Source organism: Alligator mississippiensis, chromosome 9, assembly GCF_030867095.1.
Source record: "Alligator mississippiensis isolate rAllMis1 chromosome 9, rAllMis1, whole genome shotgun sequence".
Taxonomy (NCBI): Eukaryota; Metazoa; Chordata; order Crocodylia; family Alligatoridae; genus Alligator; species Alligator mississippiensis.
In genome coordinates this window covers 38,778,628-38,793,787 of record NC_081832.1, presented here as the reverse complement: position 1 = coordinate 38,793,787, position 15,160 = coordinate 38,778,628, and the positions used below count along the sequence as shown (strand labels likewise).

Genomic DNA, 15,160 nt, shown 5'->3' with positions numbered 1-15,160 from the left:
ATGGAGGCACGCTCTGCAGACTACAGGTCCAAGGAGACAATGCTTTTTACCCAAGCAAAGACTACTTGCACTGCAAGCTATGTGGTGTTGTCTTGGGACTCATGTTCTATACTGAAGATGAGGGCAGTCACAATTTACTCAACATCATTCAAACTGGGCACCTGGTTAGTTAGCAATCTAGCTCCTTGTTTAAACAAAACATGACATGAATCTGGCCCGCAAAAATGCTCCTGACCACCTTCCCACTTTGTAGCCTGGTTCTCCTAAGTCACTCTCTCCCCTCCCAGCCTCTATTCTTGTACATGGCACAAACATACATTCTGCACCTCGCCTTCAGTGTCCAGCCCAGCAAAAGCTCTGAGAAATGCCCCAAAAGGCTGCAACAAGGCAGAATCCTAAGGTCACAATCAGTCACTATCATCTTTAAATACTAGAAAACAAATAAAGATTTTCAGTTAAGACAATCCAGGATGGTATTCCAGCAGAGAGTTAACATGACCATATGAATGCAGATTCCTGAAATTCTACAGGGGACAAAGAAAACACTGCTGGCCAACCCAACATCCAAGACCAATTAGGCACACCAATATGGACCCACATTGGCATTAAAAGCCAAAAAAAAAATCTTTGGGACAGCATTTCTCATATGACTGGCTTCCACTGCTGTGCTTTTGTTATTCATGGAAGCACCCATGATCAGACATCCAGGACAAAAATGCCAACCTAATTTGGAAAAGAAGAACAAGATCTTTAGACAAGAAAGCTCTAGAGAGCAATACACCATTGTAGAAGACCTGTTCTTAAAGGGATCTCAGCAGTGTGTAGAGCTTTAGAAATGAGGGTAACATTTAAAAAGACCCACATTGTTAAGAGCTAAGGCTACTGTTTCATCTTGAGCAACTCAGCAGATAACACAGTTCCCTCCAGGCTGACTGAAAAGCAGTATGCGATCACATAATTAAAGGCTATAATAATAATGCTTTTGCAAAGGCTGCCTAAGTATTATAATTATCACGAACGATGCATGCTCCCGGAGGTTGGGGGGGGGGGTACGGTGACTGCCCACAGGTGGTGGTGGCGGGGGCGTGGCAACAGCGAGCTCCCACAGGCAGCCACAACTGTCAGCAGTGGGGGTGGGCCGATTGGGGAGCTCCTGCAGGCTGCTGCAGTAGTGTTGGTGGTGAGGGGGGAGATGGTGAGTTTACAACTACCCACATGTGTCACCAACAGCATCAACAGCACTTTTCACAAGAAGTGCACCACCAATCTCACGCACTCATACCCTTCCGGGAGGGGGGGCAAGCACAGCAGTGGGACCCACCCACTACATGAGCTGTGGCTCCGTCCTGCATCCCACCCACGCCTACCCCTGCCCCAGCCCCACTTCCTCCCTTGCCACTGGGCCCTTAATCTCCCCCCCCCACCCCTTCCACCACAACAGACTTACCAACTGAACACAGCTCTCCAAGCTGCCAGGCTGTGCTCCTCACTGCCTATATGCTACGCTGCAGCTGCGCACATGCATGGGGCATTTAATTGGCCAAATTATTGGCCACATCAGGCCAATTTCCAATACAGTCAATTTTCTTTATATCGGTGCTGATCTGATAATCGGACCAATGTGTCTGCACCTCTAGTTAAAAGCACCCCTGCCACCATTCTGAAACGTGGGGATGCTGAATACACAAGGCTGCTGGAGTGTGCTAATTACCAATGATATGAAAGGTTTCCAATGAAGTAATAATGGGAGGAAATTAAGACTAGGAGGTTAGAGATGAAAAGTAAGGAAAAATCTCTCATCAGGAAGATGTTAAAAATCAGGGCCTGGTAAACCGGCCAGCCAAGGGAGCATGAAGCCCAATGCCAGCCCATTCCTACTGATTTCAGCTTTCACTTTACTGACAGCCAACAAAAGAAAAAGGCATTTGTACTTCTTTCCATTTGAGTATTTCAGTGGGGAAGCAAAATAAAAAAGCCAAACAAAAACAGTAACAAGCATGGTTGCAAAGTCAGGAGCAAGAGTTTCAAGACACCCTTCCAACGTCAAGCCTTCAAGTCAGGGCTCACCGACACAAAACACCATAAACTATGACAAGTGAAATACAAGATGGAAATTAGGAGGGCAAAGAGGGAATTGAAAAAGTAAATAAGCAAGGACATAAATACAAATGACAATAGGTAAGAGCAAGAGGCCTGAGTCAGCAAGATCTCCAGAATAACATGGAATCATCCAGGAGGTTAAGAACATTAAAGAAAAACTAAATAACTTGTCGTCATCAATATTCCCCTCAGGGATGGACACACTCCCCAAAGCTATACTTTTCAGGTAAAAGTGAGGTATTTTCAGCTGACAAGAGATGCTGAACAAGCTAATTAAATGAAAGCACTTTAAGTCTCCCAGCCCAGACAGAACACACCCAAGAGTTCTACAGAAACACAAGTGATGCAGCAGATTTACCATACAAATATTAAATCTATCGGCAGAATCAGATAGCATGTTACTTGTCAGAGAATTACAGTCCAATAAGCTTTATTTAACAATGTCTAAAAGACAATGACATGAGGAGGTAAGCAGACTCTGCTTCTGTACAGGAAAATGTAACCTATTAGAATGTGTTGAGGTAGTTAACAAACAAACAATAAAGAATGAAGAGATACAAGCTGTTCTTTCAAGAAGCCTAGAGTAAAGTGCATCTCAAGAGATTGTGAAGAAAACCAAGCACCCACAGGGTAGACACTAAAGTGTTGCCATAAATTAAAAACCATTTGAGAGAAAGAATAGAAACAAAGTGTCCGCTTTCAGAATCGAAGGAGAAGTGGTCCACAAAGAGACCTCTCTCCTTGAACCAGCTTCTCTAGCAGATGTACTTGTTATGTGCTGCAACGAGTGATGCAATAAAGGTGGCCAAATCTGCAGACAACAACATTATTTAGGTTTGTCAAGAGCAAAAAAAGAGGCTGAGAGACTACTCAGAAGGCCTTAACAACTGGCAAATACAAAAGTAGATGAAATTTGAAGTAAAGATATCGGCAGGAAGAACTGAATGTGTATACATAGATGGATTGTGAACTAATTGTAATCACTATGGAAAGAACCTCAGCACCATTTGGAGCAGCTCAATTAACATGAACAAATAAGACATTAGGGGTACAGACAGAAGTGACAATTTTCACCCAATTTGCCCCTGGAAAGCGCTCTACAGCTGTGACCAAACAGAAGTACATTGCATAAGGTGGTCAAATGAAGATGTTTCAAAACAGTGTCATCTATAACTTAACTTGCAACTGCCTGCCTCCCAGCCTCAGAGTTGTTTTCAGAATGGGGGGGGGAGAGGGGGGGGAAGGAGTGGAGGGAGTTCAGTCCCGGGTTTTTTCAGCCGGGGCTGCAGGGTGGCATGGGTGGATTAGAGCCCCCTCCTCCCCTCCACCTCACCTTGGGGAACCCCTAGAACAAGCTCCCTCTGCTCCTATTCTGAAAGGGAGGAAGGACCATCGCTACTGGAAAAGGGGGCTGCAGGCTAGCAGCCAGCAGCTGCATTCCACCCCCCACCACCCACGCTAAGACCCAAAAGTGAACTTCTGTGGTCTGGGTGATCCTTGCAACTCAGAATGCTTTCTGCAAAGCATTATGAGTTATAGTGGGGAGCTGCTCTTCTGTCTGTGCCCTAAAGTGTCTCCAGAAAGGGTAGGAATTATATTGAGAAGATTATGTTCTTAAAATGTACTGTTCCAGTTCTGGTCACTCTATATCAAGAAGGAAGAATTTAAACAGCAAAGGTTCAGAGACATCAACAAAATGATGGCAGGCATGGAAAGATTGGGGTTCCAATCCTGAAAACACATCAGTGTGCATGTGACTTGACTCGTGAGCAGACACACTCCTGGCTCTGCTGAAGCCAACAAGAGTTCTGCCATAAATCTGTTGGATGAAATCCTTAGCCTATTGAAGTCCACAAAACTATTCAGATAGGCAAAATTATACACCTGTTTAAGATGTTTGCAAGAATAAAACACAGCTAAAACTAGAGATGTAAAATTTCCATAAATTTTGACGCCTTGGAAAAAAACAAACTTTTTTCCAGGGGGTGGAGGGTCTGAAAAAAACAGAAATTTGGGGAAAAATTTAAATATATGCAATACTTATTTTTTAGCACCCTTTACAGATCTAAACTCACTTTGCTAATTTAAGAACATAAAATGTATTATACATAACTTGGTTTCCTCATAAAATTATCAAGTTTATTATCATAAAACTTCTTCACAGTCAGGGTGACTGTGAAATAAGCTCCCTCCACAGGTGGCACAATCACCTACCCTAGAAATCTTCAAGAGGAGACTAGACAGTCACCTTTCTCAGGTCACCTGACCCCCCGTTATCTTTCCTGCTTGGCGCAGGGGACTGGACCCAATGATCCCTTCTGGCCTTACAGTCTATGAATTTATGCTTGGTATATTTATTGAAATTTAAAAGTTTAGCTTATTCAGACAATAATTGCAAATCTACTAATTGAATTTACTTTAAAATGTTTTTAATTTTTGTTATAAATGGAGCTACAAGCTGCTGAACTCTAAGGAACCTAGCATTTCTTAGTTTTTTCCAGTTTATGAAAAGCAGGCAAAATTAAAGTTAAAAATAGAAGAAACTATCAATATTATAGTAAAACAAAGGCAGTTATTATGTATTCTGGACTTAGTCTCCCCACAATGTCAAGCAGATACAGAAAACACTCATTTTCACTCAAAAAGAGCCGAGGGAAAAAAAAGGAAAAAAGAAAAACCAAAACTCATTGAATACAAATTTTGCTACATGAAACTTTATTTAATCAGTCTCATTTTCTGAGCTATCGCTATCAGCAGTTTCCGCTTCCGAGCCTTCATTTTTATCATCTTCACAGACTTCTGAAAATTGAAGTTTTGCCTGGATTGAGACAAGCTTCTCTACTCTTTCACGTTAGTTTATTTTTAGCATTTCCAAACACACCAGTTTCTTTCACATCTGCAGAAAATGGAAGAATCTGAAGCAGGTGAGAAGCAAGAGGAGTCAGAGGCTGTCGTGCAAAGGCATGTTGCAGGAGGAATATGCTTGGCAGAGTCCCAGACTGCACTTCTGGACCAAATACCTGAAGATGTTCTATATTCTGCAACATTTGAAAGTACCTTTCCAACATCAAGTCCTAAATGTGTTGCTTGTTTCGTAATCCAGTCAAATGCAGTAGTAGTGCTATCGTCACTAACATTTCTGCCTTTGAATCTTGGATCCAAGAGATTTGCAGCAGAATGAATTGATTGGCAACAAAATGTTTCCCAACTATTAATAAAGTCTTTCATTTTCTGTCTTCTGTACTTGAAAGCAGAGATACACTTAGATTCTCAAAAACAGTTTTTTATCTGGGCCATTTGGTAAGGAATGTCTAACAAAAGTGCGCTGTCTCATTCAGATTCAGTGACTGCTAAAGGAACTGGCTTTAGTCTTCAGGGAGTTCTGCAGCTGAAACCAGAAGACATCCTCATCAAGTACAGTGTTCCTTACAATTCTGGGTACTTTAAGATCTTCAATTATTATGGTTTCTTGAAATGAGATCACCACTCTACCACATCTAGCTTTGCTACAGAGTTTTGAGTGTCACTATTTTATTCTTTACATTCTTTTCTTCCTGCTGCTTCCTAAAAGAATGCAGCTACAATCCGACTAGCTTTTACGTGTTTTATAACTTATTTTGCTCTTCTATAGACCTTTTGCAGTGTGTCCAACTTAATGATATCATGGGATGCACACCCTATTGCAGTAATATGTGAATATCTATCCAACATCCCATGCTGCTTTCATATTACTTGCACTGTCAGTCAGCAAAAAAAATACTTTATCACTCCCAATCTTATGTATGACTTCACATATTTTACTACTGATATACTTTGTAGTATGCCTGTTCTCTCCTGTTTCAATGCTTCTGTAAAAAACTGGTTGAGGTGTTATCACAAAGTTTATGATTCCTTCTCCCCAAACATTTATCCATCCATCTGTATGTACTGCAAGACAGTGCTTCATTGATTTTTCCTTGCACAGATTGCATTACATGTTCATATTCTGACTCTAAAAGAGGCTTGCTCAAAGAATGTCTGCTGGGCAAACACTATGATAGTCTTAGTAATTTAAAACCTTCCTGCCAGTATGCATTTTCCATTATTGACAATGGCATCTCAGAAGAATATACTGCTCTTGCAAAAGCTTAGTCAATTTTTTCCCTGAACTTCAGGTGTCATTTTGTCTGCAAATAAAGCTATTGAGAGTCTTTTGTATACAGTTGTTGAAACATTTGGTTACATGAGGATGTTGATTGGACAACCCTTTGTGATGCTGATGTTATAGAAGAACAAAAAGCAGCAGCTGCAGCAGTAGGAGGACTTCTGGATCAAGAACACTGGAAAAAGCTACTTGCACTTTCATCATCATAATCTACCTCCTCCTCACTTACACCCATGAAAGATTTTTTTAATGTCTGCAGGACACTTCTTACATACAAGGATACGTTCGGCCATCCTAGTAGCATTTGGAAATGCATATTTCATTTGACCATATATGCAAATCACTTTTTTTTTCCCCTCAGAATAACTTGCAATTTAGAAATGCTTCCATATGCTAGAAGTTGGTCACACCACTTTGCTGAGGGAGAAAAAAGAAAAATTGTAATTTAGTGGCTAGCTTGCATATGTAAACACAAAGCTACAGCATGTACAAATTTAGTAATGGATAGAGGAGAGGCCTCCTCAGAGTTAACTGAACAGCTTCTCGGCCCTGCAGGCCTCACCTCACTGCTAAGGTTGGGTGATTTGTCACAAAACATCAGATTAGTAGGAATTCAATTATGAAATCACATATGTTATGCAAACATACTAATGCAGCTAAAATAGTTTAATATCCTGAATTCAGAGAAATTTAAATTCTTACCTTTCAATAAAGAAGTATACTTTCTTTCAGCTCCTTTGCATTGCTTCTGTACTTCTGTGGATCTCAAGGTCACGGGGCCAGGAGGAGACAGGTTCTTTCCAACTCCAAAACCTTTAGACTTGCTCCGTCTCCTCTCCTGAGGTTTTTGAGCAAGCAGGGCAATAAGTTCCTTGTTTCTAATCTCTACAGAAACAAATGGATGCTACTGCCAAAGTCCAGTCCCAGTCCTTTGGGGTCTAGTCAGGAGGACAGGCGCAGATCCACCAACCTCTAGATCAAAAGTCAACAACAGAGGAAGTCCACAAGCAGAGAAGACTCTGATTCCTTGTTCCTTCTCTTGTGAAAATGGCAGTGCCCCCTGGGGGCAGAAATGGATCTTGCTCTTGCATTTGAGAATTGTACTGTACTGCTTTTCCTCAGTGTGCAGGAACTGTAACAATCTGATACTGTAGATAGTCTTACATAAAAAGTCTTCCTATTACATAGTTACATTAGAAAACGTTTTGGGGGAGTAAAGTGTAGAAATATATGAACACCTTGTCTTAAACATTTTATTCATCATTCTAAAAGAAAATATTTCATAAGAAGGGTTATTTTAATTTTTCACAAAAAATTAAATTTTCCAATTTTTCAGAAAAAAAACAAAAAAAAAGTCCTCGAGAAAAAACAGGGGTTTTTCCAGGCCTTCACATCTCTAGCTAAAACTAGTAAAGCAATATATTTTGCTATAATCCATATCTGCTCTGTGCAACTTACTGCCATGATATATTGAGACAGAGAGCTTTACATGATTCAAAAAGGATCAGACAAAAAGTAAGTGTAATTACACTAGCCAGGATAAAGTGGGTGTAAAGGGACAGCAAACCTCATGCTGCCAAATACAAAAAATTCCAGCAGCCTGGAGTTAAGGGGAAACTATGTCTCTCATGAGTATTGTAGTCCCTTAGTTATTATTACTAACTTTAGTCACATCCCAGTTCTCCAAACAATGACTAAGACCCAGCATACTGGGCACTGTACTTTCACATACCAGAAGCGAATATCTGCACTGAGGAGCTTTCAGTGTAAGTATGGACAAGATGCAAAAGGAAAATGAGAGAATGGAAAAACAAGAGGATGGGGACAAAAGAAGAGAAACCAGTACCCAAAATCGTCAGCCCTGTCCCTCTAGCAGGGAAGGTTTATTTTAACACATCTGTCTGTCTGAGCTGCTGAGTACCAATTAAAAGAAAGACTGTCTGTCATGTAGTGGCTTCTAAATCAGGTAGCATAAGAGCAATCCTCCAGAGCAATCCTCCAGAAGAACCCCTCAGATGCTGAGATTGCCCAAATGAGGGAAGAAAACTCCGGTGTACACAGAAGGGACTCGATTCTCACAAGCTACAAGACATTGGGCTGTCAGATGGCCAGACACTGGCAGCCAACTGCCACTGCTTCAGGAAGTATGCAAAATTACCTGCCTCAGAGCAAAGAGTAAGGGAACAGGACTACACTTCAGGCATACATGATTTGCTTGTGTTTCTGAGATACTTGGAAGGGTGAGAATAAGAGAGATCAACCCCCTCCTGCCACCCTCTCCTATCTGCTCATTCTCTTCATTCCTTTTAGCTCATGTTGTCTTGCCAGATTCTCCCCCACTGGATAATCAATTCTAGCTCTACAGGATGGAAGTAGCATCCCAGCTCCACTGAGATCAATGGGAATGTTACACTAGGAATCCAAAGCCTACATGTTGAAAACTAATCAGGTGAATCTGGGTGTTCAACTTGAGGCATTTCTCAGGCCCCGATTCTCAGAAGCTCTTGTGTGCCCTTCAAGGCATCTCAAGTTGGGCATCTAAAATTACCAATTGCTTTCAAAAATCTTTGACAAATATTCCAGACATTGCCCCTTTTCTGAAGCTAAACAGAGACTGTATGGTTTTGGTTTTCATTTCTGTGGGTAAAAGTCAAGAGACTGGTGGCAGCTTGGCATAGTTTCTTTCACCTCTGTGAAATACGTTGGAGCAGTTTCAGGGGGTCAGGGCACAATGTAACCTAGCTGTAAAACACAAAACTTGAGCTTAAAAAGCCAGCACTGGACTACTCTTACCTCTGGGTTTCTCTGGAAAGCAGAGAAGGTCAGCAAATGTAGTCCCCTCTTTCACTCTGTGCCAGGTAAATAGCTGGACACACTGCACATCACTACAAACCCAGTGGAACAGCTGAACTTGGCCTCCTGAGCTCCCAAATGTGGCAGTTGCAAGGAGAGATTGTAAAGTGAAGCAACATTTCCCTTTCTCCTTCCCTCTCCCTCCCCACACTGCACCTTGCCAGCTCCTGACAGTCAGCTCAACAGAGATTAAGATGTGCTAAGGGAAAAAAACAAACAAACAGTTCACAGCTTTACACCTGCCCCCATAAATTAACCACCAAACAGCTGGGAGTTTAAAACAATGCTAAATCAAATGTGCAACATTTCAAAAATAAAAGGAGTTGCCAAGTCCCTCTCATCACATGCTGCATTCCAATCACATACCAACAGCTAGCAAGGCTGCTCTCCAAAACATAGGTAACTGATGATAACCATGACTTTGCCTGACTGCAGCTACCCAACAGAATTCTGTGAAATGGCTCCCAGGTCCCTGTATCTGCATCAGAGGGCAAGGTAGTAGAATACCAGTCTACCTTGATTTGATTAGCTGCTGCATGGGGCACTGCATTGTGGGACTTCCAGTCTCCTAAAGCACAATGCTGTATTGTAAGAGAGTAGAATGGACTTGATCCTGCAAACTAGCAGCAAACACTGGCTCCTGGCATGTTGGTGACCCGTCCTTCATTGGACAAAGCTTGGGCTTTACCACGGGAATGGGGCATACCTACAGGAAGCTAACAACATCTTGGGACCTCTCCCCATTCTGAGGATTCACTTAGTTTGTATTTGTTGTTCCCATTACTATTCCAGTAGGTAAGCATGTAAAATAGAATGCCCCAAAATCCAGCCTGAGCTTTCTGATCGGACAAATGGAAAGGTAAAAAATCCAAATCCAAGTGGGAAGGGGCATTGAGGCTGAGCAGGTCAGATTTGGACCCCTGGGTGGTAGCAATTCTGATCCCATCTGTTAAATGTCTGTAGGCCTAAGCCTTTTATCACTGAGCAGAGATCAGTCTGAAGGCTTTCCCCCCCCTCTCATCGCAAACCACATCTCTAGACCCCAAGTCTTTGTCTTCAAATCCCTCTTCAGCTGCTGCCATATCACATCTCACATTTTCCATTCTGCTGAGCAGGGACTCAGGGCTCCTGTTCTTTGCACTGCTGGACAAAGACAGCCTGTGGCTCTTAAAGGCACAGTTCCTCCACTTGGATGGCTCACAATCTGAACCAAGAGACTTGTGCAGCCTCTTTAGAGAAATGTTTTTAATCAAAGCCTGGTACTTGGGGAGTGCTAGGACAGATGCACAGAGCACAGGTCTCTTGTGTATCCACAGTAGGAGCTAGAGAGAGATCAACTGAGCACTCTCTCTGACACTCCTGATCAGAAAGCAGAAGACAATTCAGCATCTGGGTGTAAAGGGATTTCTGCATCAATAACTATCATCTGTACTGAAATATACAGACTGCATGGTGTTTCTAGACCTATGTAGCACAGGCTGGGATACATTCGCATACACACAGGACTGTTCTCAGCCTCCAGTGCAAACCCTTCCCCCCCACCAAATCAAAAAATTATCCATCTGATTCTAGAGGCAGAGCAAGAGAACCGGCATGTTCTAGAACATCAGCTGGCAATGCTTTGCAGCAGCAGAATGGAATAGCCCAATTTGGACCCAGCTGTCACCCCACTACTTCATCTCCCTAACATTGCTTCTAGCCACTGCCTAGCTGCTGTGCGCCATGGAAAGCTCCCTACTGCTAAATCACAGCACAGCCAAGCACCCAGCTGAGGCCTCCACTGCCAATCACTGCTGAAGCCCCAGCAATGTGGGCTGAATCCAGCCATAGGTTGTCAGCTCTAGAAAACCTAACCCTGGTATGTTTTGCTTCTGAATCTCACTCTGTCCAAACACCCAAAATTTAAAGGGGGCAAGAATCTAAATAGCTCTGGCTTTAACCCAACTTAGTCAAGAAAGATAAAGTCCCAGGCCCCAAAAGTCAGCAACCTCAATTTAAAGTCAGTTAGAAAACACAATAAAATAATGACAGTGTTAAAAGGGACCTCTAGGTTGCAAAGGAAAAGGTATTAGAAAATGTGTTTGTCCCATCTAAATATATCCCTTTTATAAATAGGACCAAGGAGGGGCACAAAACCAGCTGGCAAATGTCTAATGAGTTGTACTTTGCTGGAGACATCATACCTTGATGATATACATAAATAAACTGTATATACTGAAAACATAACAGTACTTTAAATCCTATAGTCTGAAATGGACCAGAAGGTAAACATGCTGAAGGAGGCTAGCTTTCAAATGTGCCATTGAGTGAAATCTGTCCCACTCCAAAGATCAAGGGTTGAATCTACAGCTACTTTTATAAGCCCTAGAAAATAAGTCATCTCTGGCAGTGATGATTTATCAACATACAAAAGACAAAGGAACTTTTAAGTCAAGAGAGTTGCTTCCAGCCTCACATTCTACCTCAGCCAGCAATTTGGGACTTGATGCATCATGCCCTAAGTGAGTTCACTCACCTGCACTAGGCAAGAGGGTGGACTAGACTATCATAATTGTTATTTCTGGCCCAAATCTACATGTCTAAGCCCTCCTTTCAATGAAGATGGAATGTCAAGGTGATGAAAGATAGATAAGCAAGCCCCCTCCAGCACAGTATTAACCACTAGTGCAAATTAACTTAGTAACTTTCAATGCAAAGATGGACATCAGTTTCTGGTCTCTGATCAGCTACAGTGCAATGCACCCCTCCTGGCAGCAACAAGTTCAGGTTTAATACAATTTAAAATTCTGAAATCCACTGCTTATAAGGAAGACTCCCAAGTTAGATAGGTGTCATCAGAAATGCTGGTACCTGTACACATCACCATCCACTCATAAGCTCCTCTTCTGGGCAATACACCTGTATTACATGCCCATTAGAACTTCAGAAATGCAAGAACTGCACTACCCAGGAGGGCCTGAAAACAATCCATGCATCAGGGAGAGCTTCTAGCTTGACCCTAAGAAGTATGGGGACCCAAGTTTACAAAGCCTCCAGAATTTAAACTTTTCAGTTTAAATAGAAGTCTCCTGTCTTCTACAACTGCAAAGAAACCCTTCCAGCATGACACAAATGTAACTGACAGGGTGCTGATCTCCAGAGTTTGCAGACAGCTCCAGAGCTTCTGCTCAATTTGGTTTCACACTTCTGAAGAGGCCTAAAGAGCACCATGGGGGGAAATCTAGAGTATGAATCTGAAAAGTGAAGTCCCAAACAGGAGGAAATCAGTCCAACTATAAATCCAACATTCTCTCTTCCAGCCCCAGGGATGGCAAAGGAGACCGAAGATCAAGCTCATCTCCACAGCCTTGTCCCAGACTTCACTGGCCCTTCCACCCCATCAGTCTCTCCTTTCATAGAAAATTGGGGTTGGAAGGGACCTCAGGAGGTCATCTATTCCTAACACTGGCTAGCCAGTCCAATTTAGTCCTACTACTCAGGCCTAATAAATTACCTAATCCCTACTAGATACACATTAGTCACCAGAAAGATCATGGGAAAATCTGGTGTGTAATAGTTTAAGCTGTAGCAAAGGAACTATTTTCAAATACATTCTCAAATTCCATAGGGTTCTCATCTATATCTTTTCAGCTTATTGTAAATCAAAGCCTTTAAGCTCCTGCCAATTCTGGCAAAGGTTTGGACACCAGCTGTGAACTACAGTTAAGGGCCTTGGCAAGCACCTGCAGGCATGTTACCTGTGCACAGTGCTCCCTTCGGGACTAATTTTGCAATACATCTACTAGCTTCTGGCCTCAGTACCTGAAAATGGGCCTGCCTTCCAACCAGAGGCACCAGTAATAATAGTGCCAAGATATAAAATGAGCTTTCCAAAACACGGCCAAGCTTATAATACAGTTCTCCAGGTCAGAGACCTGCCACAGAAAACCTTCATGCAAAACCATGTATTTTAGTGATTTAGGGATAGGAAATGCTTGCCCCTCAACAGTCCTATCCTTCTTCTTTAAAAGACAATCAGAGCAGCTCCCACAACTGAAAGACACTGCATGCCGTCCCCAAGCACCAGCTCATTGCCAGTCTCAAAACATGTTAAGACAGCAAAGACGCAAGCCTGGGAGATGGCGGAAGGGAGCAGAAGCACCAGGTCAGCAGCACAAGACGAAGGAACAGAAGAGCGCAGGATTTGGAAAACTGGTCCCTCAGTGCAAGGGGAGTGGTGGCAGCAGACTGGATGCACCTGTGTTGGGTCACCCAGGCACGGCGGGCCCAGACGGTGTGGGTACACACCAGGACTGCACCAGGCACAGGCAGGAGGGCGCAGCAGCAGGACCGAGCGCAGCAACCCGGGCCCCAAGGATGTGCGGGGCGTTGCCGCGGCAACGGCGCCTCCAGGCTACACCCGCACGGGCCCGCTCCGCCCGCGGCCTCCGCGCCAGGCCCTGCTGCCGACCAGGAGCGCCGGGGGCTCCGCCCTGGCCCGGCCGCCTCCCCTCGCTGCGGCCCCGCCTGCACCCACCTTGAGGTAGTCGTTCTCGGAGCGCAGCTCGTCCAGCTCCCGCGCCAGCCCGTCGTGCGCCGCGTCCAGCAGCTCCTCGGTGAGGTCGGAGAAGGCGAGCGAGGCGCTGAGCGCCAGGCGGCTGCTGGCCATGGAGGCGGCCGACGGCTCGTCCGGCAGCGGGGAGACGGCGGGCGGGGCGGCCGCGCTACTGCTGCTGCTGCTGCTGCCAGAGTCGGGGTCGGGGTCGGGGTCGCTGCCGCCCGGCCCCAGCGCCGACAGCCGTGCCTCGTCGGCGCCGCTGCAGTCCGACGCCTCGGAGCTGCTGTCCGTCAAGCTCCGCGCGCCCGCCCGCGGCCGCCCGCCGGCTCCCGCCGGCTCCTCCCCGGCTGCCCGGCACCGCCCCTTCGCCTTGGCCCCCGCGCGGCCCGCGGGCCCCTTCCCGGCCCCGACCGGCTGCGGCGCCTTGGGCTTCCTGTCGGGCCGCCCGTCCTTGCCGCTGCCCGCCCGCCGCGAGTGCCCGGCCGCGCCCGCCTTCCCCGCCAGCGCCCCGGGGTGGCCGCGCCGGCTCCGCGCCAGCGACCAGCCGGGCACGTCCTTGGGCCGGGCCGGCGACGGCGCCCGCTGCAGCTTCTTTTTCTCGGGGGCCGGCGCGGGAGGCTCGGCCGCCGCCTCTGTCTCTGCCTCCGCCTGCATGTCGCGCGGCCGCCGCTTCTCACCGCCCCTCGCTTCGCATCGCTCCGGCTGCGGCGCAGCGATGCAGCATCCCCGGCCTGGCCCCGCCCCGCCCCGCCCCGCCCCGCCCGCGCGGAGCCGAGCCGAGCCGAGCCGAGCCCGGGCTGGGAACAAAAGGCGGAGGGAGGAGGTGGGGGCCGGGGAGGGCGGATCCTCGAGGCAATAGCGACCCCTGCGCCGGGCTCCTTCAGAGCTCCCCGCGGCCCCGCCCCGCTGTTTGGAGAAACGACCGCTTGCTCTGGCTGTGGGCAGCACAATCGACTTCCTCCCTGATCAGAGTCGGCTTCAGCCGCTGCCTCCCCGAGCCGCGCGGGCCCACAGAGGCGGCTGGATCCCGGCAGGCGGCGGCGGAAACGGGGCAGAGCCGAGGCTACAGAGCCGCGCCTCTTCCAGCCCGCAGCGAGGCCCTCGCACATGCAGGAGGCACCGAGCCCCAAGGAAGGGCGTCTCGGTGCCTGCAGCCTTTCCCTGTGTCCCTTCACACATTCCAGTGGACCTGCGAAGACAAGCCTGCCCTGGGACCGCCGCAGCAAGGGGTGGACAGGCACCACTATGAAGACCTTGCCCCTATATACGGCATTGCCGTACATACAGTGACACCGTTTAGATGTACCCGCTGTTGCTGCTTGCACACATTTGCTGCACAGCTGACTATCTAGGATTTGCCTACGCACACAAGCTTCTGTCAAGCTACCTTTATAAAGGGGAGACAAATCACCTGCACAACTCAGAGGCAGGTTCTCAAACGCCTGTCTGAAAAGGTGCCTGTAAGCTGAGGCCACAGCAACCAGAACACAGAATGAAGGTGGCCATGGGCTGCAGCTCTTGTCCCT

The 15,160-nt window shown here is 46.1% G+C and overlaps 1 protein-coding gene across 5 annotated transcripts in view; it reads right to left on the bottom strand.

Annotated features, from left to right (window-relative positions):
* MTCL2 (microtubule crosslinking factor 2) overlaps nt 1-14,375 on the bottom strand; it is a 106,858-nt gene extending 92,483 nt beyond the window's left edge. For 2 of the 5 annotated variants that reach the window (XM_059733333.1, XM_059733332.1), the window contains exon 1: nt 13,614-14,375. In XM_059733333.1, the coding sequence (XP_059589316.1) occupies nt 13,614-14,288 (675 nt within the window). In that variant the 5' untranslated portion in view covers nt 14,289-14,375. Of the gene's footprint in view, nt 1-6,946; nt 13,441-13,613 lie in introns of those variants that run through there. The other 3 variants (XM_059733331.1, XM_014598385.3, XM_059733334.1) reach the window with 2 other exon arrangements.
* Nucleotides 14,376-15,160: the final 785 nt, after the last annotated feature.